General features: G+C 40.9%; 2 protein-coding genes across 5 annotated transcripts; both read right to left on the reverse strand.

Annotated features, from left to right (window-relative positions):
- Positions 1 to 58: 58 nt before the first annotated feature.
- LOC130703607 (cadherin-99C-like) lies at positions 59 to 9,222 on the reverse strand. 4 transcript variants are annotated; one of them, XM_059496686.1, is made up of 28 exons: positions 9,093 to 9,222; positions 7,813 to 7,880; positions 7,663 to 7,725; positions 7,389 to 7,570; positions 7,167 to 7,289; positions 6,090 to 6,371; positions 5,850 to 6,002; positions 5,503 to 5,724; positions 5,113 to 5,313; positions 4,888 to 5,025; positions 4,650 to 4,796; positions 4,401 to 4,565; positions 4,157 to 4,309; positions 3,798 to 4,094; positions 3,607 to 3,735; positions 3,360 to 3,533; positions 3,062 to 3,274; positions 2,863 to 2,994; positions 2,681 to 2,800; positions 2,358 to 2,610; positions 2,140 to 2,288; positions 1,718 to 2,077; positions 1,385 to 1,650; positions 1,081 to 1,320; positions 916 to 1,015; positions 733 to 844; positions 458 to 650; positions 59 to 365 (listed from the first exon to the last, which is right to left on the reverse strand). In XM_059496686.1, exons 1-28 carry the CDS (start codon positions 9,149 to 9,151, stop codon positions 260 to 262), a joined length of 4,800 nt encoding a protein of 1,599 aa, XP_059352669.1. In that variant the 5' UTR covers positions 9,152 to 9,222; the 3' UTR covers positions 59 to 259. The 4 variants fall into 4 exon arrangements, with proteins under 4 accessions (XP_059352669.1, XP_059352667.1, XP_059352668.1 ...); XM_059496684.1 differs by having other exon boundaries at positions 733 to 853; XM_059496685.1 differs by having other exon boundaries at positions 916 to 1,018; positions 9,093 to 9,221.
- Positions 9,223 to 13,129: 3,907 nt separating this feature from the next.
- On the reverse strand, positions 13,130 to 18,537 carry LOC130704162 (melanopsin-like). Its single transcript, XM_057525634.2, has 6 exons — positions 18,400 to 18,537; positions 17,979 to 18,319; positions 16,852 to 16,982; positions 16,322 to 16,476; positions 14,737 to 15,640; positions 13,130 to 14,324 (listed from the first exon to the last, which is right to left on the reverse strand). The coding sequence occupies exons 2-6, from the start codon at positions 18,299 to 18,301 to the stop codon at positions 13,624 to 13,626; spliced, it is 2,214 nt and encodes a 737-aa protein (XP_057381617.2). The 5' UTR covers positions 18,302 to 18,319; positions 18,400 to 18,537; the 3' UTR covers positions 13,130 to 13,623.
- Positions 18,538 to 23,258: the final 4,721 nt, after the last annotated feature.

Here is a 23,258-nt window from a genome sequence, read left to right on the forward strand (position 1 = left end):
GCAATTTATCGCAGTTGCGTCCTCACGTAAAAACTTAAAAATAAATTGCATTTAAAAATTTGTAATAAATCAACAGTTATTTTATTATTCACAATTTGGAAGTTTGGCAAAAAAAGGGAAATAAATCACTATTCGTTCGAAGACATCCTCAGAGCGATAACAATCAACGGCAGAGCAAAATATGGTGATTCAACATACAAAAGCAAATACAAAAACAATCTCTATCATGTTCGACTCATTATTTCAAATTCAATTGACTTCAGAGCTCTGTAGATACCTCAGGAATGCCAAAGCGCGAAAGTTTACTCCTGAAGGTCACGTTGGCATTGGTCGCGCTTGTGTAATTCAGCGGATCTTCATCAGACCTTCATTAATTTGAAAACATAATTATTAAACATCCAATTAGCAAATACTTGCGCTGTATGAAGTAGTTGGTAATTTCTAAAAATGACCGTACCCTTCATAAAGCGGATTAGTTGTAGGAATGGGTGGATCATCATAGATGATCATAGACGATAAGTCCTCTTCTTCTTGTTCGGGGAAAAACTGATGGGGAGCAAATTCACAATGCCCCATGCCAGCTAGACTGGAAAAGCGTAACGTCGCAATATCAGAGTTGGTTGAATTCAATGCACCATTGAGATGACGACCTGGAAAGTAAAGACCATTCAGTTTTACATCGACAATTAGATGACGTTACGTTTTCCAGCCCATTGTATCTTTGGTTCGTACCTGGAACGTAGGCAGGCACGGAGAGAGGAAACGCGCGATGCCTTCGTTGGTTATATTCCAACTTTTGTTCACCACTTGATTCCGAATCGTCAGTACTATTATTGACACTGAGCTGCAGTATCTTGCGCAAGGAAAGTCAATGCATAAACTGAACTTCTGATTTGTCTTTTCAACGCATCCTACCTGGGTTTCATATTCTTTTGGATTGGGGTCGATAACAACAGGGTTATAAGGCGGAAATACCACATACGGCTGCACACGTTTGTCGGCCTTGCTTTGCAACCTACTGAAAAATCGGTGGAAAATCAACGAAGTTCCCAACCTGAAAAAGGATCAGATTCTACATACCTGTCCCATGAGGCACAGATATAAACGATGCCACCTAAGGCGAGCAAGAAGACCAAGACTCCCACAACCACAAGGGCTGCAGGAAAGCCGTTCCAAAGGCGGCTGGCTGGAGTATCAGTATCATATGGCTTAGAAGCCCAACGATTATCCAGCGGCTGGCGGATTTCAGATACATCTAATTTGAGTTTCGTTGCCATGAGGTAGGCCAGGTGATTCGTAGATCCAGTGTCCAATACAGTGCTACAAAAACAAACGACGAGCGTCATGAATCAAATCAGAGAGAGAAATCTAGTATGCTTGATACCTGTTGATTTGACTGTGATTTGTAACCACAATCGTTTCCGTGCTAGGATCAATACAATAGAACCAAAGTTCTGAGCCAGTTGCGTCAACGACTACTGAGCCGTTAGATGACACACTAGAGAGCGCCTGAAGCTTCTCGACACGAACAATCATCTTGGTTTCTTCCTGCAGGATATCCACGATAGACGACTGAGAGCGATGGACTTGATCGGGCGGGGAATTGGGCAAAACAAGAACTAATCGGTGTTGTGTTTCTATAATGTTCACCTAGATTCAGGAAATAAATGTGCTCTAATTATGAACACCAGAAGTAGAGAAGAAAACATTTACTTACGACCACTTGGCAATTAGTCTCTCGATAGCCGATCGGTTGGCCAGGATTATCTCTTGCAGTGACAATAAGCCGCATAGGCAGTTGTCGAATCGCGTTCATCATTTTTTCCGTATGAATAGCTCCAGTCGATTTATCAATGCTGAATAATTTGCCGCCGTTGGTCTCTTCCATGATTTCGTAAGTGAGCTGGCCAAGTGGGCCACTGTCAGCGTCTTCAGCAGCCACAAGAATCAAAACCGAAGAGATAGGCGCATCAGCCGAGATCGCTGCGTAGAACTTTCCATTAGTAAAGCGATTTTCCGGGTACTTGGACAAGAATTTGGGGGAATTATCATTCACATCCAGCACCGTAACATCCACCTTTTTGCGGAAAAAATCGTGAAAACAATTTATAAAAAGGAGATGATGGATTTTCAAGTTACCCTGACTGTCGATCTGTCTTGATTTATCATGACGGCTGTAGTTTTTAATTGAATTTCAATTTCGTAGCGTTGGATAGCTTCAAAATCAAGAGTTCGTTTAAGCCGCAGCTCACAATTGCGATCTACTGATTCTTTCGTGTAGAACGTATCTGAAATACGTACAATTATATTATAAGTTTCCGGGGATTCGATTAGATGAATCAAAGTATTCTTAGTACCGTCGGAATTTCCGCTAATAATCTCGCATGAAACAGACAACAAATCATTTGTTCTGTTGGCGACGGATAAATATTTGATAAGCGTATTCGCATGTGCATCTTCTGCGACGGACACCGAATAAGTCATTTCCGAAAACGACATATGCGTCACGTCTGGTGCAATGAGCGGAGCGACATGATCAACAAATACAGTGACGGTAGCTAGGGTACTCAGCGAAGTAGGTTTGCCAAGGTCATACGCTCTAACCCTCAACTAAAAATAGAATAAGCATCGTTGGTAAATAGCTTTGATTATTGAAAGCGTACGGATATTTACACTCTACCTTGTATTCCCGTTCACTGTCTTTCCGTAGATTGTCTCGGGTTGAGATAACACCGGACTCGGCATTGATACGGAAGAATTGTCCAACTTTGTTTGAATTGTTCACTAATTCGTATCTCACCTGATACAGAAATGCACTCGATTAAACTCCTTAAATGATTTACTGCAAGTTGCTCTAAATACTTGATTATTTGGATTCGTTCCATCAGCATCAACAGCTATAACAGTAGTGACGACTTGGCCAACAGGGACCGTACTCCTGAGTCGTACTGGTCGCGGCAAAGAACTGTAGACAGGTGCCACATCATTCCGGTCCTGAAAGAAAAATGAATAAAGAATACAATAAAATTTTTCGTTATATGACCAACATCAGTTTTACAACCTGGACGTTGACGAAGAGGGTGGTTGTCGCATGCGGGTCGTTTATGTCCGTATTCTCGATAGTTCCGATTATAAGGACATACTGCGCCTGGCGCTCGTAATCAAGCGCCCGCCTCGTGCGAACAATTCCTGACTGAGGATCAATTCTAAATTTGTCGACGTCCCCCTGACGAATGGTGTATGTCACGGACGATTCGGTGTCCATGTCGGTGGCCTGCAAATACCCAAATCAGTTGGATACCAACTTGATTGTTTTTTCATGGCCGGAAAAGGATTAGTTAGGATTCTGTTTTAATTACCTGAACTTGGGTGACAAAGAAATCTATAATGTTCTCCGGTACATCGGCTTCGTATTTCTGCTGGGAGAATTTCGGTTTCTCGTCAGGGAAATCTAACACGACAACCGTGGCTGTTGCAGTCGTTACTCGTGGCTGCGGTCCGTTATCTTGAGCTGCTATAACCACTAAATGAACCTGCGGGAAATACAAGGAATCGTAAAAACAGGACCACGGAAGTTCAAAACGAATGGTTGTCGTTTGAACTTACTCGTTCCGTTTCGTAGTCTAGCGGTGACTTAGACTTTAATTCGCCAGTTTGACTATTTATAACAAAGTTAGGATCGGAAGGTAGTGAATACGAAATTTGGCCATTCTTTTCAATGTCAGCATCCTTCGCCTAATGCCCATAAATAGATTTAATGTTTGTAAAATAGATGAAATGCTAGCAAATATGGTTACATGGACTCGGCCAATATAGCCGGTGAGGTCATTTTCCTTGACGCGGAAAATGTATGGTAGATCCACAAACTCCGGACTCCTATCGTTGGTATCAAGTACCCGAATCATAACCTGGGCCACATTGGACAATCCCCCAGAATCCTCAGCTTTGATAGTAAGAGCATAACGACTAAGTTGTTCTCGATCTATTGTTTCAGCAAGGAGGAGACTTCCATTGGACTTTTCCATTTTGAAATGTCCTAGTTCATTGCCTGCCACTATGGAGTACACAATACGATCATTTTCCTGATCTTTGGCCTATACAATGAAAATCATCATAATTAACATATTCAAGATGTACATTCACATTTGAAACTTACCTGAAAATTATAAACAACAGAATTGACCGGAGATGCCTCATCAACAGAAATTTCATATGACTCCTTCGTAAATGCTGGTGCCTTGATATTTGGTCCAGGAATAACAATGACTTCCAATAGACCCAAAGACGATTTACCTCCCCCATCTGTTGCCTATTACGTTACAAATAAAAAGAAGCGTAAACGTGGGCATTCATGAGTAAAACACTGAAGGACTTGAGATATGACACGAGATGAAACCAACCTGAAGTGTAAGTGTATACTTTTCTCCAGGTTTCAAAGCTCCAACTGAATCGATCACTCCTGTTTGTGGATTGATAACAAACTTGTTTCTGCCATTATTTGTGACATCCAAAACAGAATATTCAATTCGTGCATTATCACCCCAATCCTTGTCTTCGGCTTGCACCTTTAAAAAAAAAATTCACGGTGGAAATTTGAATATCTGATTAGCGACTCAGCGACATCTAACAACAATGACCAGAACTACTACCTGAGCTACTACTTTTTTTGAATCGCTCGCCTGAAGAAACACCGGTTTAAACGAAGGAAACCGTGGAGCATTATCGTTCACATCCATAAGACGAATCGAAATTGCAATCGGTGACGTAGTAGCTCCTCCAGCTCTTCGAGCGATAGCCTTATTAAAACAAATCATTTGAAACCACGAGCGATAGTAAAAACGAGTGCACGATTGGCTTTTTAAACAGTCATTTATAAACGGGGCGTACCTGGAAAGTCAGTATCGATGGATTGGGTGCGTCGCGGTCCAAATTGGGCATAGCTACTTCCATAATGCCGGCCTTATTGACTCGGAAAGCAGGCGAAGTCAGCTCAATCTCGTAGTGGGAAAACGAATTCTCAAATTGCTGCGTGACGTAAAGATAATTTAACAAAAAAATTGCGCGTGAGAACCATGAGCGAAATGTTTTTCTAAAATCCACTTTCCATCATACCGTGTCTTCTTCGACGACCTTGAGCTGCAGTGGTTGCCCTTTTCTTCTCGCCGAAATCACAGGTGTTCCAACAGGCGAATTCTCATCGACAAAACCCTCGAGCGCTTCTGCCACCAGCCGAGGCGCAAAATTATTATCATTTCCCACGTCAATGCTTAACGTGGCATCGGAGAATCTTTTCTTTGACGTCACTTCTTCAGCCTAGAGCGCAAAAAAAAATTAGCGCAAGTAAAAAGCAAAGGGCGTCCCTGACGCTCACTTTCTATCTCTCTCTTAAAACAACAACAACAACAACAACTCAGGAAGTCTAACTAAAAAATAGAAGCGGCACCATCTGCAAAAAAAAAAAAAAACATTTTGCCAACATCGATCGAGTAAATTCCCTTTCACCTTGACGATCAAATCGAATTTGTTGACAAGGGAACGATTGGCTGCTTTTATCTGCTTTACCCAGCCAGAGTTGGGATTGATTTCAAAGTACTCGTGGAAATTGGCAGGATTTCCTTCTGCGAAACTGTAGCGAATGGCAGCCCGACTCGATGGATCCGTATCGACGGCCAAAATTCTGTCCGGCTTCAACGTCAACAAACCGGACGTCACGCCACTGATGACCTATTAGCATTTTTTTGTTTTGTTTTTTAATGCAAAAAAAAAAAGGGGAGTAGAATGCAAACAATCGTCGATTTTAGTTGTGTGTTTTGTTGACAGGGACTTGACGGATCGATTCAATCTATTACTGTCGTCGTGTATGTCGGAGTGACGCAGACGCCGCGATTGTTCAACGGGCAGCCAACATACTGGAAAGCGGGCGGTTGATCTTCAACATCGCCGACGTTGACCGTTAAAGTGGTGGTCGATGACAAGCGCTCTTTGGCATTGACCGCTCGGTCCTGGTATGAACGTTAAGAGTCACGAATGAAACACGTGAATTTAAAAAACAAAATGGAGCATAAATGAGAGAATAATTGAATTCTCACCGATGCGACGATAGTAACCAAATAGCGGCGAGTCGTTTCGTAATCAACGGGCTGTTTCAAGGTGAGAACGGGAACGTGGGCGGCGGCAAATTCAAACGTGCCGAAGCCATCGGAAGCGTCCAAAGGACTATCAAAGAGAGACGGGGCTGATGAAGAATTGGTGCTTCCGCTACGCATCCGCTGGGCGTTCGGCACCACTTTGTACTCCACCAGAGCGTTGATTCCGGCATCCGCATCTTTGGCCTCAATATCGCGAATGACAGTCCCACCAACCGGCAAATCCTGTCGCGTCCAAACAAAAAGGAACATCACTATTGAAATTCTGAAGGTGATGTAACAAAAGATTGAGGACAAAAAAAAGCATATTATTGATTGACATCTTCCTTCATGTCTCATTATGTTATCGAATTGTTCATTTGCATCCGACACGCCCACTGGGGAATCTATAGAAAACCCTGCTTTCACCTCATTTTCTTTTTGAGCTTTTCTCCTATTGTAAACCTCCTCCTACACCACACTTGGGCTTGAAATGCAATCAAATGAAGCCCTCGATCTCGTTCGCCTGGAAATGTTTTCAAAAGAGAAATAAAAAAAAAATCGCTGCTCTTTTTTGGTTGACAATAGGATAAGCCTTGGGTATTTCTTCGCTCCACTAGGCTCCAACGATATTAAACATAGCCACAACAATGGTGAGCTGATTGAATCAAAAGAGTAGGTCAGTGTGCGCTCGGGAGATGTAATGCTTGACGTGTAAAAAGGGCTGACTCCATTGCTATGCGAGAGCTTCACGCTCCGTTGAATTCTTTGATTGTGAACGGCCTTTTTTTTTTTTTGCAAGCAATTGTACCGAAAGGAAAAAAAAGGGGGGGACTACCTACACAACAGACATGTAAAGGCCAGGAAACGGGCGGAAAGAGTAGCAACTGTTTCCGGTTTATGTTCTTTTAATCACCTCGCCCATTCAAGTTTGATCAAAAAAACGTCAAAGTTAAAACATACGTACATCATATGCATTTAAAAAAAAACAAACAAACAAACAAATGAAGAAGATTGTCAAGATTGGAGAATCAATCCTACCTCAGGGATGGTGACGCTGTAAGTGCTGTTGAGGAAAACGGGCGCTTTGTCATTGATATCCGAGATCCTAACAATAACGGGAATGCTGCGTCGACGGCCAGTGATCCTGTTGGTGCAGGAGACCTATTTATAAAGCAGATGATTTCAAAAAAATGTATCGTGATTCATAATTCGAAAGACGATTTCACGTAGACTGAAGTGAAAAGAAGAAATGCGTTCTACTTGGAGGATGACGGACGAAATGTCTTGATGATCGCGATCCAAAGGAGACGTCAATTTCAATTCTTTGCCCGTCAGAGAGAACACGTTCGGTTTGCTGGAACTGGCTATGGCCAAACTGATTTCACCAGCAGGCTCGTTGCCAACAATGGGCAGCAGTCTTGGCCGAGTGCTCTGATTCGTTTCTACATTTCATTTTTTTTTTCAAAAGGAAACATAAAGGAAGATGGTCAGATGACAAAACAGAAGTGTCAAATGATTTTTTCCCAAAACTTACGTTGCCCTCGGCTCTCCTCAATGTCCAGGATGACGTTGGACTGGCCCGTTTCGATGTCGCAAGCTGTAAACAATCACGCAGAAAAAAGGAAGTGATTTACATGTGACACCAAACCCAATCCAAATGGAAAAGAATTTTTAGAAAACTCACGTTCAGCATCAATAGTGATGCACAGAACCATCATGACGAGGGCAATGACTCGGCATGACAACACCATCCTAACATTCCAAAAAAAAATTACACAATGTGTAATATTCGTCTAACAAATGTTAACGAAAAAATACATTCGAATAAAGAAAAAAAAAATGTAGGACTGGGACCAGGTCACCGTGCCGACGCGTTAACAATAAATAGTTACGTTATGTTTGATTCCTTCTCAAATGGGAATAACACAAAAGTACCGTAATACAGGAGAAACAAGTTTTTGAGCGCTATCCCCCACAGTTCTAGGCGACCACCCCTTGTTACTTTAGGGCGTAAATGTAATCGAGGTAAAAAACGGGGTCGATGCGGTGACCCAAACAAATCGAAGTGTCTTCCAGCTTAATTTCGCTAACAACTATAAGAAAAATAGCACAATATCCCTCAGTGATAGCTCGATTGTTCCAAACCGATTTTGCTTTTACCGTTTTTCTTTAGGGACTAGCCTTAAAAAAAAAAACACCACACACAAATAGACATTTTTACTTGGCACCCTCGACATAGTGTGTGTAGTGACCTGAACCGCACACACACACAGGTATAGCGCTACACACAGTAATAGGATGATGAGTGGGGTTCCTTTTTTTCCGCATTTTTCACGTCCTCAAACGGAAAATTCCATTACCGAGAAACGTCCAATAGTCTACTGGTTTTACCGACCCACACACACACACACACACAGAACGGAAATGAAACTGTACACTGTTCGCCACTCTGGACTTCCGTTTTCAAAATGGCTTCCAGGCATCATATTTAGCTAAATTTTATTTCACCAATCAAATGGTTTTTGGTCTTTCTTCTCTTGAACTAAACAAACAAAACAAAGGGTGATTGCGAAAAAGAAAATTGGGTGATGGCTTTCCAATCCCGTTACGTAATTGTGTACCGATCACGACAAAAAAAAAAAAAAAAACAACGCACGAAATTTTTGGATTTGAAAACTAAACCAAGGGCCCACACCCTCGTTGTTGAACAACATGAACTTGGATATTTCTCCCTCTCTCTTTTTTTTTTCTTCCCCAGTTTTGCTGGACGTTTTGGCTGGGCCCAAAACAACCGTTATGCGCTTACTAACGCGAAGTATAAAAAAAAAAAAAAAAAGAAATTTTTTTAAATGAATAGCGCAAAATGGAGGGAAACCTGTTGACGAGGAGATTTTACAAAGACACATTTAAAGGGAATGCAGTTAAACTCGTTGCAAGTTTTTGAAGACGTTTGTTACATCGTACCTGGTTTGGCTGAACTTGGCGCTCCTCCTCTCCAACTTGTAACTGTCCATGCCACACATATTTTTTTTCTTCTTCTTCTTCTTCACGTCCTCCAAAGCCAAAATTTGAATTAGGAAAAAAAAAACAGCAAAAGGAATAGCGATAATATCCAGATGATTCAACTGCTGTTGGTGAAGCAAAACGGACAAAACACTAAATATATTTTTTTAAATGTCACTGTAGTCAAACATTCTTTCGCTTTATTATTTCACTATTAAAACGAAAAATGAATAGTTTTAGTTTTTCAGACGAGACAGAACTATCGAGAAGATTGCGATTTTCACATGGCTGCGTGTTTTTGAAATGATTGCAACAAAAAAAAAAAAAAAAATGATGAGAGAAATGTATCCTTAACGCTGGGATTCCATCAGATGTTTGCGTTTTTAGGTTGAGAAGGATCACTCAGGTGAAAAACTGTTAAAGGTGAAACAAGTAGTAGACGGGGAGAGAGACACGAGAACTGTGGAACAGAGAACGATGTTGGGACTACACTGGCGAGTCCCCACCTGTGCGTCTGTTAAATGCCGAGCGGAGAATGCCGAAGACCGATATACCTGTCTCTCCACTCAACACACACGAACATACCTGCAGGGTCCGGAGGGGAGCTTTAGCAGATAGAAAACAAGCCAAACGAAAAGGGAGAGACTAAAAAAAAAAAAAAAAAAGAAAAAGGGAGGGAGTTATTTCTCTCTCTTTCTCTTTTTCGTCCTTTTTTTTTTATACATGTACATATTTTGTTTTTTTTTTCTAGCCATTTCCCTTCGTCTACCTGTGTAACACCACCTACCTCTTTTTGCCTACTAACCGTCTGCTATTGTAAAAACCTTTTTTTTTTTTCGTTTTTCTTTCTCTTTCCTTTTTTTTTTTTCTTTTTTTAGACTTTGGAATTTATTTTTTTAAATGTTAAAACATTTCATAACGCCGACCTTATAAGGAAAAAGAAATTGACACCGAAAATAAGTTCGTCTCGCTTCGTTTAACTCTTCGCTTTGAATCAAAAAAGCTAAGAATGATATCAAACTAAAGACGATACGTTAACGGACGTCAACATAGAATAAAAATTCGTATCGTCATGTACGCGTCCCTTTCCTTTCTATTGTTGTTGCTAATTTGCTTACTACGAATACAATCATCTGTCTCATCATACCGACAACAAAGCTCCGCAATTTCTATGCCTTGATCGATTCTTATTTTTTTTTGTTACGTGTCCTTGACGACCATTTCATTCGATGTATTATGTAAACCCATATGTCCTCCAGTTTAGGCGGCTAGTGGCAAATCTTATGCGATTGTTGCGCAGGATGTCGTCGTGATTTGTACGACACACAACAACCGTGCGTTTTGTTTCCACGCTCTGTTGCACGCACGACGTTTGCTTACATAAAAAAAAAATAATAATGAGAATAATAAGACCAACGTTAAAAGAAAGGGAGAAAACAAATGAAGAGAACAAACGGCAGAGGCAACAAAAGAAAACAAAATAAATCAATGTGGGTTACACGACTTTTTTCAACCGTGAATTTTAGTTTATCGTTTTGTTTTTCTTTGCCCGTGGCAACGTGATTCCCTATAGTTTATCGTAATAGAGAGAAGGGGGTATTACGAAGTAGTCTATACATGTTTTATTAGACTCGGTCATCCATTTTGTGTGCATCTAAAGAATGGAATTCTTTTTTTTTTTTCTTTTTTGTGACGAACTCACCGTCATTTTTCAATTGTTTTCGTTTGTTCGCCATATCCTCGCCCTACCGTGACGCCGTCATATGCGCCTATCACGAAAAACCCTCGCAATTATTTTCAATGAATGGCTAATAAATAAAGAGGACAACGAAAAAATTGAAAATCGTTATTCGATTGTTTGCTCTTGTTTTCGTGACAACGTGATGGCGGATAGGCATTTGAAAATAACGTGCGATGTTGGTAAAAAAGAACTTCTGAACAGGTATTCAAGAGCCGTTGCCAAACGGCAGGGTTCCTTTTAATTCAATAAAAAAAAATTGGCCATGCATTTTTTCTATCGAAAATGGTGCGAGCTTAAAAACGGAATCCATATATACCTATTGAAGAAGATTGGCGTTAAACCGGTTTCGTTTCTTGCGACAAATCAAGAAGAGGCAAACAAGAAGAACCTGATTGAACGCTCGACCTGATAACACCTGCAAAAGTGGACGACGGAAGACGGAAGATCTGCCCCCTTCGAGACGGTTGATTGTCGGTCAATGACAACTGGTTCAAGTGAACAGAAATTGAGGTCGTCTTCTTAAGATGTTGCCAAGCCAACGACAATCTCGTCCATCTCGCCAGAGACGTTCACGTGTGTGACGAATAAAATCGAACAGGGTGGAGAGACATGTCCTCTTTTTTTTTATCCTCCGCTTTCGACATTAGTGACAACAATGGAGAAAACAATCGATTCCATTTCTTTCGAAATGGAAGTGAATCAAAATGGGAGATCAGAATTCCTATTATCTTTTCGCGGAGAGAAAAGAATAATAAATCTAAATAGATCAAATATTGTGGGCAGCATAAAGCCAGCAAGGCGGAAAAGAAAACGTTGGCCCCGTTGCGTCTGCCGGGACGACACTCGTCTTGCACGTAGTATAACATGAAGTATGCATCGAAGTGACAACCTATCATCGCCATTCTATTCTATCTTGATTTCTTTTTTGTTTGTTTTTGTATCCTGACGTTCAACCTTCCTCGCATTTTGTTTCACTACTTCCCTTCGGAGATCTTCTTCAGACCGATGTACACGTTCCATTCAATCTCGTGCGCACGAAGCTTATTTACATACGTTCTTTCTAATTTGTTTTTAAATTACGAACGCATGCAATTAAAAAGATAATTGTGTGTTTTAAGCGCCGCATTTATTGACCGCGCTCGTTCGACAGCGATTGAAAGATAGGCCTTTCATTGGGTTGATTACGGGTGTTAACCCGTTCAAACGAATCGGTCTGAACTTAAAAACAAATCAGGTCAGCTCGATTTGCAAGATATCTAAAAGAAGTTTGTGTTGATTCGACCCGTTTGGTAATGGTCCATATAAAAATATTGGCCTTTTGTTTGGCAACGGTTTGAAATCCCCTCTTTTGAGATAAGCTATTCACAACAAGCGTTTCAAGAACTTCTTTTTAATTCATTCCAAGATGTTTGTAGAGCACGGTTTAAGGAAAAAAAAAAAATACTTTCCTTTGTTTTGCCTTTTTTACATTTCGATCGATACATTCCGTGTCACTGTCATCTAGAACTTCATCGGCGCACACTTGCTTTTTTAGCGGCGAAGAAGAGTCAGATCGTCTTTCAATTTCGATTGGGGGGGGGGGGGACGAGTTCTTATGGCTGTGTAGACATGCGATGGATTTTTCCCCTTATTTAGAAATATCCTGATTACATCTACCAAAAATGGTGGTAGAAAAAAAAAAAGAATGCGGTTGTACCACCGGGAGCACAAGACCTTGATAAGAAGGGTGTGTGTTTGCTTATTAATATTCAGCGATGAACTCTGCCGTGATAACAGTTGAAATACGGAAGCGAGTGCAAAGAAACTGAGATTTTCAATTTTCTTAAATACAAAATTTCTTAGAATTTTAGGAAATCGAAAATTGGTGATTTTTCCCGGACGATTAGCACAAAATAATTATGAAGTTAAGAGCATGTAATTATTTCTCCGTGCATATTCGGATGGCATTTCATTTTGGAGAAGTTAAAAAAAAAAATTTGATCAAATCTGGCAGCCAGAGCAAGGAATCAAAGAAAAAAACCCATTTGCCTTTACGCATTTTTGACGTGAATTCATCCGGTGGGCTGATCAATTGCTTCTTTGACGAGGACAAGTATTCGTTCTCCATCTTCTTTCCACAAATTTCTTTCAACGCTCATACGTTCCTCGAATAAAAAGGAAATCTCGTGCGCTCTATATTTTTCGTGTATACGTACAGGGAAAGATATATAATATTTGCATTTTCTTTGTGTCGACGTGTTTATCATTTCAACGGCCTACGCGCTGTGCTCAGCGATAATCAAACAGAAATATCAATTGCACGACAAACATTGCTAGCAACTACATTTCATTCATGAATTTCCTGTCGAGTACAAAGTATTGTTTTCTTCAGTCTTTTGTTTGCCTTCTAAATAAATACGTGAGGTTATTCAATGGGGCTGAGATAGGACGTAGACATTTCACATTTAATATAAAGTCATAGTTTAAAATTTGGCCAAAACATGATACCCTGTGCGCTTCAGATTTCGCAAAAATGCAAATCACGAACATTTACAATGTGTTACATTATTAACAGGCTTTCCCGTTCGAACTATTTTTTCATTTAATATCCAAAATAGAAAAACTAGTTTTTGTTTTCCATAAAATAAAACATATCACAACAGCTGTTTTGCCCATAAAAAAAAAACAAAACAAAGTAAATTGCTTGAACGCAAAAAAATATATATGATTTAGAAAGCAGCATCACATTGCACAGTTGGCATGCAAATCGAATCACGGAGAAATGAGCGGGCAAGACATGGAATTAGATCTGCAACCTTCGCTTGCCAGTTTGACATCGAAAATCATGGACTGTTGGCGATGCCGTTCAATCGATCGGCTCATGAACGTGTTCCTCTGTAAGAAACCGACGTTCGTTACGGATCGTGCCGCTGATAAACACGGAGAAGCCGATCGGTTAAACTTGGGGAAATGCAGAGGCGAAGCGATGCGCCTTTTCACTTTCTTGCTGCTCGATAAATGACAATCGTCGATCACCACTGGCCGGGCAGGTAGAGCAACGAACAGCGGACCATTTTCAATCAACTGAGCCGTTAAATCTCCAATGGATCTGAGTGCCGTTGGTTTCTTGCGACGGTTTCCCTTTTCTCCGCTGGCGATGCCCTGGAGCAGATCCGACTCGGACAATCGCCTCGTCGCTTCTGTGCTTTGCTGGCCTTTGTTCTTCTCATCGACAGTCATCGCGGACGACGGGTAAAGCACTTGCCTTCCGTCGCTAACAATCCACGGCTGACGGCATTTTTCGGCCCATTGTTTGCCATCGTTTAGCAAATAAACGGCGTCGGCCCGCATCACGGGCGTCCAGCACCTGTAAACATTTTCACGACAGCTGCTCCCTCTTGTAAGAGTCTCTGAACTACCTGCTGTTGTCTTCAGGTGATTCTTGTTCCACATTACGGTCGCCAAACTCATCGCTATAATTTCCAAGAAAATGTATGATTTCTATGATTGAATTACGAAGCTGTGGAGTTCTGACGCAACACTTGAAACGCAGTCGCAACTGACGAGCAGCGCTACATCTCAATTATTTCGAACACACAAAGGGCCTACGCAGAGGTTGATTGTGTGCTGCATGCGACAACAACAACAACAAAAAAAAGAAACGGGACGCACGTGCTCAAGAACAATCTTATTGATGTCTAAGTGCCACCCCTCGCGATGGGTGTAAAGAGATTTGCGCAAGATTGTCACGTACGCCCAAAATCGCAAATCTATTTCGCTCGCTTGATAGGCTTAAGGAGGTTTTGAAATTTTTGTTCAATTAAAAAAAAAACAACCCCAATACGTATCCACTAATTGATCGAATTCAAAGGAAATAACGTTTACCTCTTTTAGGATGACTGCATGCGCGGTGCATTGTCTCCGCCGATTGTGAGATGGCCGGAATGTTTGCGCTTAGCGACGGAGACGTGACGTGGTTGATTTCGTTAATCGATCGGTGCGTGTCGCTGTCGAGCTCGGATGCATTCCTGACAGATTTGGCCCACGAAACAGCCGCCGAACTGGTGTGAAGGGACTGGCTGCGGAGCTGCTGACGCGTAGCCGTGTGACGTAATGCGGCTGTCACCATCACGAGCGTCGTGGCTCCGTGCGGATGGGCTTTATTGGTCGCGGCGCCTCGTTGAACGCAGCCGTTGTTGCTGCTCTCAACGAAGCTGTTGTGCTGCAAAATCTGGCGGACGGAAGAGCGGAATTGCGGATGCGAAAATCCGTAGAGCAGCGGATCGAAAACGATTGCCGTTTTGGCCAGGAACGCGGGGATGGACGTTGCCATCGGCGAGAGTTCGAATTGGCCATATTCATCCGCTGGACCGAACTGGCCGATAAGACTGACGATGGCGTAAGGTGTCCAGGCCGTGTAGCAGAGCATGGCCAGCGATAAAAGGATCATGGCCGTACGCACGTCCGTTTGCCTGCGCCGTTTGCGGAACGACGTTATGGCCGTGCTGAACGGCGATTTGACATGACTGGACATAATCATGCGAGTCATTTCCTTGGAAGAGCGCACGATAAACCGGAAAATGGCCACGTAACAGAACGTCAAAACAGAGACGGGCAAGACGAATCCAAAGAAGAGGAGATACAAATAGTAGAGCCGATTGGAGAGCGTCCGCGTCGTGTAATCCCACGAACAAGTCACTAAAACGCCTTCCGGTTCGTAAGAGGACCATCCCAGGAGCCAGGGGGGAGCCACAAGAGCGGCACAGTGAAGCCAAATAGCCACGCAAGCCTATATGCAAAGAAAAACAAAATCATTCGTTTAGAAACAAACAAACAAACAATTCTTTGTTGCGATCAGTTTGTCTTTGATTGAACGCTATGCAAATTTTTTTTAATGGGGCCGCGGTCGTTCTGGCAAAGTTTCGAAACCGAAAAGCGCAACTTCGTTTTGTCGAATACTTAAAAGCTATGCATTTAAATGAGTTACAGCTTGTTAGCGTCCGTTGTTGTTGTTGTTTTAGGAACCTCCGGAGTATTTTCACGGAAACTTTTAACATGTCCCTCCGTTTAGTTGGACGAATAACATTCAGCAAATAAAAGGGACAAGTACCGCAAGTGATTGTCAAAACAGTTACGACTTTAAAAGGGAAGTAAAAAGTCAAGTTCCAACTTCCCAAAGTGGGTTGGAAAATCGATTTCTGTTTGGCCTCGTGAACTTTCCCTATTTGGAACGTCTATTAGTTTTCCTTCTTTTATCAGCAAAATTTCAGCTCATAGCACAGATCGATTGTCGAGCTGTTCAGCGTACGGGACCGTGACAATGAAAATGCATATACAAGGAACAATTTGCGTATATAGAAAAAAGGGAATTCGGAGCATTTCTGCCATTTGCATTGCTATCCAATGAACTGCGAATCACTCTCCCCTCATAAAATGAATTAAGATTTGTATTTTAAAAAAAAAGGTATACCTTTTGCGCTTGACATCGAGTGATGCGCCATCGGGCCACGGCTGGACGGCAGCTGCTGGACGTGATCACGATGTAGCGTTCGCACGCTATGGCCGATAAAGTTACAATGCTGTTGAGTCCAAAGAATCCGATGCCAGTAGCGTACAAATTGCAGCCTTTAAAATAGTTAAAAATAAAAAACATAAGGATAGAAGAATCATCATTGGCAACAACATGTATCACAATGGCAACAGCTTTGAGTTTCCAGTTAGGCCCAGGTGATATGCGCAAAAATGTATTAATAGACACTATAGCTTATTCTTAGTTCTTTTTCCTTGCAAACGTGAAAGCACAGTGGAATAGGATTGTAAAAAGAGTCCGTGTGATGGACAGCTAGAGACCTCGATTACTCATTCATTTGAAGTCGATATTCGATTAGAACACATAGAATACTAAATTTGTCTGTCGCGACGTCCAATACGGAAATACGAATGCCAATTATTGACGACACAGAAATAGGTGGAAGTTGTGCAAGGTTATGTTTAGCTTACCAGTTTTGCCAAACGACCAACGGCCACGATAGGACGAGTAAACGGCCATTGGGTGAATGAGACACGAGATGAAATCACAGGCAGTCAAATTGATGACTAAGACGTTGGCGGGAGTCCTAAGCCTTTTAAATCTGCACGTCGGTGCGTGAATACAACATTAATAGGATACATAGCCGCACACACAATTATAGGTAAACTGTAATGAATAAATTAAATGCGATATTGAAGGTGCTTTTGCTCACTTTAATTAAACAATGAAACCTAAGTTATTTAGAAATTAACTGCTTAGGGAGATTGGGCTATGTATAACTTAAAATGTTAATGAGCAATGAAAGATGCAAATATAGACTATCATCGGCTATATGTACAGGCTTGAACAAAGTGTTTGGAACTCCCCTTTCATCATTCACGTATTACGAAATAGACTCCTTTGAGATTTACATAATTTTACCTTAATTTTCGATGAATTTAAGCAAACACACCGATGGGCTATTTTTACATATTCTCCTTGAAAGTGGAAATCTAGAGCGCGATGGCTCTATATCCTCAATTCAAAGCCATCCCCTTTATTAGCAAACGTGTGAATCCAAGCATTGGAACGTTTCTATTATTTATGTACTTACAAGCTCAATTCTTCTCTATTGCGTTCAATTTTTTTGGACGTCCCACACAATTTACGCCCCCGCAAATCCCGCAATATTAAATTATCGCAACATGAATCGTCTCAGCCATTTTTGCAACTGAACAAACTAGATGCCCTCACGCATACTTTTGAATTACCCATTTATCTTATAACTATTTGAGTTCGATTCCTCTTTTCCGCATGTCTTACACACGTAAATCCGATGTTACCTTCAATACCATAGCCTTGGAAATAAAGCCCGGCAACGGATGATTAACAAACATCGTTAAACGAAAGAAGCTTACGTCAATTTTTCGCCTCCATAGCAGATAAACTTAGTTAATTAATCAGTGTTGCCTGCTTTCCCCCTCTTAATCATTAAACACAGCTCAACTTCCCAGACTTCTTTGCCCCTGTCCCTTTCTTATTACCTCTTCATCGGAAATAAATGATAAAGTATGCCCCCTTATTTTCCCGTGTGTTAATTAACTGAAAAGGAAATTACCTGGAAAAAATGTAGAGAATGGTTGCGTTAGCTATCAATCCGAAGACGACGACAAGACTTAAGATGACGCTCAGAGTCACGTAGACTTCACGCGGGACGGCGCCTTGTTCGAGCCATTGACGCTGTTTGGCTGTCCACAACGACTCGTCCCACTCGTCCCAATCGCCAATAGAAATCGATGAATAAATCAAAGATGATTCATTGTTATAAGTGTTTTTTTCTTGATTAATGCGGTGACCACCAGTGCCCATCGAATGGCAGTCACTGACGAAATTGTTAGCCACGCTCCGATTCATAACGAAGAGCGACCACAGTGACGTCATTCTTCACAGAACTTTCAGCTGACATAACAAGAGAAATAAGAAAAATGAATTGTTTATTTTAAAAGGGTAAAGTCTAGCTTTTCTTTTGTTTCTTTTACCTTTTTGATGTGGGCAACTTGCTCGGGAAATGTTCAAAGATGGACAAGAATCGGTGGTACAGTTGAGTCACGCAGTACGATGGTAGTCCCGGTGAGAAATGGACTCGTATTCCATCCGAATATTCATGGCATCATCCGGAACGTATTGCCCAGCAACTGGTTGTTTGGCGTCTGTGTGCTTCTCTGAAGAACAATAGAAGACGACTTAACTGTTATTAAATTAAGGCACGTACTAAGCTCTTAATGCTTTCAGTAATCCATTGTTCGACGACAGCAAGGATTGGTTACAAGTTTCCGCAATAAACTATCCGTTGCGGTACATTAGTCTTGTTGGTTACATTTAGAAAGGTGGGAGGGGAGGGGGGGGAGGACAAAAGAACTTCTTTTATTTGACAAGTATGGGGGTGTATACTTTGCCAATCTCTATGTTTATAGGTGACACTATCTAATGGATACGTGACGTTGTCCATGAGCGGCCTTTACGGTGCCTTTACAGGTGCACAAGGTCTCAAATGCACTCGAGTTTACCTGTCAAATGTCTTCCCGTTTCTCAAGGTTCATTTTCTTTGTAAAGGAACATTATTCTTTAAATGACCAAGTAGATTTTCGTTTTCATGCATGTGCCAACATTTTGCATAATTCAATTGAGTACAAGAAAAGAAAAAAAAAGACTCACATTTTTCAATCTAAAAAACTGATGATATTTTTAACCTTCAATCCATTTGAATAGCAAACATCACATTCAAAATTCACTTGTGCGCTGCCAGAGGTGATCATTACAAGCAACGGCACACTGGATCGAGAACAAAAATTTTCCCCAGAAATTCGGCGAAGTAATGGCACGAATTCTCTTTGCCAAAAACGCCCCCACAAAAAAAAAGAACGTCCTACACCTGAGGGATCGCGTGACAGACTACCTAATGTCTCCTCTCCCCTTTTTGGTTAAATAGATTGTCCGAGTTTACATTTTCTTTGCCTTCCTTATTTCTCTTTAAAAGCATTTTTCTTTTTTCCAAGGACAAAAACAAAAAATCAAATGGTATCCATATTTTTTTTTTTTGGCTAGCAATTTGTTGCGCATATCCGTTACGCTGTTGGCTATATACATAAATAAAAGTTAAGTGTCTGTTGCCTAAAGAAAGACATCCAACACCTCACGGCACACACACTAGAAAATGAACATCCTTAAAATGGTGGGATACATAATAACTCACCGACCTTTCGCTATGCGTTCTATATGGCAAAAAAAGAAGGATGCTATCAATCTTATCAAAGATAATAAGACACTTAATGGACGGTTATAGCAGAGAGAGAAGATAACCTACTGTTGCTGAAGCTCGGAGTAAGTATGGCACGTATTGGCTGCCAGAGTTGAACCTTTTATAGCATCGTTTTTCGAAGCCAGCGATGGAGGAGCTCACACACGAAAAATGTGTATTATAACAGGTCGGTGTATGGCTTATTACTGTTGAGAAGGGTGTGTGGCGAAACGCGTCTGCGCATCCCGTCACTTCCGCGGCATTCCTTCGCTTTTTCTTTGTGTCAACAAAGAGATGAAAGAAAAAAAAAGAAGATACTTGAAAAGCAAGACGCTTACTGCGAAGAGCAATTGTAAATAGATCGCAGGTGTAGCGACTGCTATTTTGCATATACGAGCGATGAATAGCGCAAGTTGGCCTCGAAGTTTCATCAAGTTCCTTCTAGATTTGTAAGCAAATACTATGCTGTTATCTAAACATCCATTACGTGATACGTTTACAATTAGAACGAGGCTTAGATCACATATGGCAACACGATTTTTGTTAAGGGAATGGAGGCACGCGTAACGACGACGTTATTTAGCTCAGATCAATCTCTCTCAATTTGCGATCTAATGAATGATGCGAGGCGATTAGATCTAATATCACGTCTAATTGGGTATGTATCGCAATCAAAAGAATGAGTGACTATTGGTTCGCGTATTTCCATTTATAGAATCCAGTACATCCCACCTACCATTCACTAATAGCATTACTGCTATATTTAACTCCTAAAGGATCCAAGTCAATCAGTCTATATATCAATATATCTGTGCGCCAACAGCTTTAATGTGTAACCAACTGTATATTCTATATTGTGCTGTACCACTTGTGATGTAACTAAAACAAGGAGCTCTTCAGACGGGCTGCGATTGATTTTGATGGATTTGCTATACATCAATAAAGATATACAGTAGCCCAACTTATACAGTCGAGTAGGGCTCTCGGAGCTCTGCAATCATTTTGCCAAAATCTGTATGAGCAAATCCGCTTATGCGTGATAGTTAATTGCTTGCTCACGGATACGCAAGTCTAATAGGTCACCCTTTTTTTAGATTGCATACATTCTTCTTTAATTGGCATGCGGTCTACGCAGAGATGGCAGATTAGTTTTCCTTTTTGAAAAAAAAATCAATCACGAAAATCAATTTGTTTACCAGGCAACGTAAAGACTACGCCCACGTATTGCCACGATCTTATTTTAGCCTTTTCTCTTGATTAAACTATTTCACCGATGCCTGTTCTCATCATCCTCATCATCAGATGATGATCCACAATAATAGCCAACAAAAAAAAAAAAAAAACCAAAGGAAGACAATTTGAAAGGCCGTTATTTTTGGTCCAAAAATATGAGACTCACGTGCTCATTCCACGTGATGCGACCGAAAGTACAATGACATCTAAATTTTTTAAACGCCGTAGCATTTATTTTTTAATCTCCAGGTCTCTATAGAAAACGAATAAAGCCAAACAAAATCTCCCGGCACGCCCATTTTTCCAATTGAGCGTGACGTCGCAACCAATATAACGATCACGGCATATACACGCAATATAGACAGAAGTTTGGCTGACAAATGTTGCGTTTGGATGCTGGTGTCTTGCCAACCACTAAACACAGCCGTACACACACACACACATGCGTCACCGACTGCTGACGTTTCAGGTGCGTGTCGTGCAACGTGCTTTGCTAACCCGTACACGCTCACGCCGCGTGCGTTGTTGATTCACGTCTAATTCAATTACAAGTAGAAGATACAAATGTGCAAAAATAGCATTGCTTATTTAGACAGTTATTGAGATGCTTCCGTTGTTTGTAGATGTTCCTTGATAAGGGCATATATGGTTTGTTATATACAGTGAGGGGTTATAGGAGAACATTTTTGATTGAATTTTTCTATAGGCGTCAGGGCAAATTGAAGACGGACGCGAGCGTTGTGAGAAGAAAATTAAATTCGAATACTGACTGCGTCGTTTCGCCTGTTTGATGTTATTGGTGTTGAAGGTGCGCAAAGAGTTAGCTCCCGGAAGTCCATTTAACTATAAGGCTATAGTAGATATACAAGAGCCTGAAGTTACATGAATCAAAAGCAAGATGATTCCTTATTTTCTAATGTGCTATCATAGATACAATTTACCGTCTGCTTCCCACCCCCATTATATCCCATCTCTTTGCAAACTCCATGCAAGAAAGTTTATTGCCAACTGAGGGATTCAAACTTTTCTTTGAAAACATGGCCTTCACTCTTGAATTGGGAAAAATACAGTATGTATAACAGAACCCCTTTTTGGAGTAAATCGGCAATGCTAATGATCTTCAATATTTCCGCGAGTTATAGGATCTTAACTTTATTGAAAAGCGTTTCACCTTGACATTATTTACCACTATACCACGGATGGTTGCGTGCTGAATCTCGAATCAGTGCAGAGAAGAAGGCGGTACAAAAGGAAACTTGTGCCCACATGGCGGATGATTTTTTGAAGCAACGTGACAAACAAATCACGTTACGATATTCGTGTAGACATCTTATACTTTGTGCTCATCCTCCTCATGTCATGAAATGTCATCAAGTATAAACGTGCTAGTATCTTGGCATTTGATTGATTCACCAGGACAACGGCCGAACAGCAAGAGAAAGAAATAAAATTCAAAGCAAAATTAAAAATGATTCACTGTCATGTCTTATTCATTCGTTTTAATCGTCGGAATGTTTATGCATAACTTTCCCGTTCGAAGGTGTTGCGAGTACAAGAAGATCGCGTGTATAGGGAAGTGGATGATGAAGTGATATACATGGCTGCGATTTTTTGTTTTATTTCACAAATATAGGGACCGCAAGTCATGTCAGAGCCAGCCAAAGTGATTAGGGTGAATCGCTTCTCACGCGCTCTATATCGAATGAAGATAACGAGATCGCTATAGGTACAAACCACATATAGGAGTTTGCAGCAGCCAAACTTCTTTTCTGTTATATACAAATTGATGCGGCTTCTCTCGCAGCACGTTTTGGCCATAAAAGAACTTTTACACCTGATTATCACGTGGATTCATCGCCAAGTCCTTTTTATCGTCAATCATTTCCAAGAAATCAACTATACACACATGCAAGAAGGCGAAGAAAAAAAAAAAGGGGGGGGGGGGAAATTGTATCAACAAGAGCGAAAATCAAAATAGCAACCTTCTGAATATTGATCAGTTGGACAGACGTGCCTAAAAAAGCAAAATCAAATCAAGTAATGCTGAACGGAAATGAGATAATGCGGAGGATAGTGAATACGTGCAGAAAACAATGATACACATATCCCAAGGCTGAGGACATATATATACACAGTCAGATAATAATAAGATCTATAATATTCACTATAATAAATGTATCATTTATCAAATATTTGTTTCTTTTATTTTTTTTTTTGAATGAAAAGGGATTACTTCTATTACTAAACGTAGTGCCTATGCGCGAAGATCAAAAAGCTATAATATGATTTGCAATGGTATTCACCCATCTCGTTATCATTATTGTTTTCTTGCAACTGCTTTTCCTTTCCTTTTATCGTTTGCTTCAA

This window comes from Daphnia carinata, chromosome 8, assembly GCF_022539665.2.
Source record: "Daphnia carinata strain CSIRO-1 chromosome 8, CSIRO_AGI_Dcar_HiC_V3, whole genome shotgun sequence".
NCBI lineage: Eukaryota > Metazoa > Arthropoda > Branchiopoda > Diplostraca > Daphniidae > Daphnia > Daphnia carinata.

Excerpts from the sequence above, each read along its gene's own strand:
- LOC130703607 (XM_057525035.2), bottom strand. The coding sequence starts at position 9,151 with ATGTGTGGCATGGACAGTTACAAGTTGGAGAGGAGGAGCGCCAAGTTC. Across the intron at positions 1,651-1,717 it reads AGACTAATTGCCAAGTGGTC|GTGAACATTATAGAAACACA; the intron begins GTAAGTAAATGT and ends TCCTGAATCTAG. Across the intron at positions 1,321-1,384 it reads AATCACAGTCAAATCAACAG|CACTGTATTGGACACTGGAT; the intron begins GTATCAAGCATA and ends TTGTTTTTGTAG.
- LOC130704162 (XM_057525634.2), bottom strand. The coding sequence starts at position 18,301 with ATGACGTCACTGTGGTCGCTCTTCGTTATGAATCGGAGCGTGGCTAAC. Across the intron at positions 16,983-17,978 it reads ATTCTCTACATTTTTTCCAG|ATTTAAAAGGCTTAGGACTC; the intron begins GTAATTTCCTTT and ends ACCGACGTGCAG. Across the intron at positions 14,325-14,736 it reads ATGCAGTCATCCTAAAAGAG|CGATGAGTTTGGCGACCGTA; the intron begins GTAAACGTTATT and ends TGGAAATTATAG.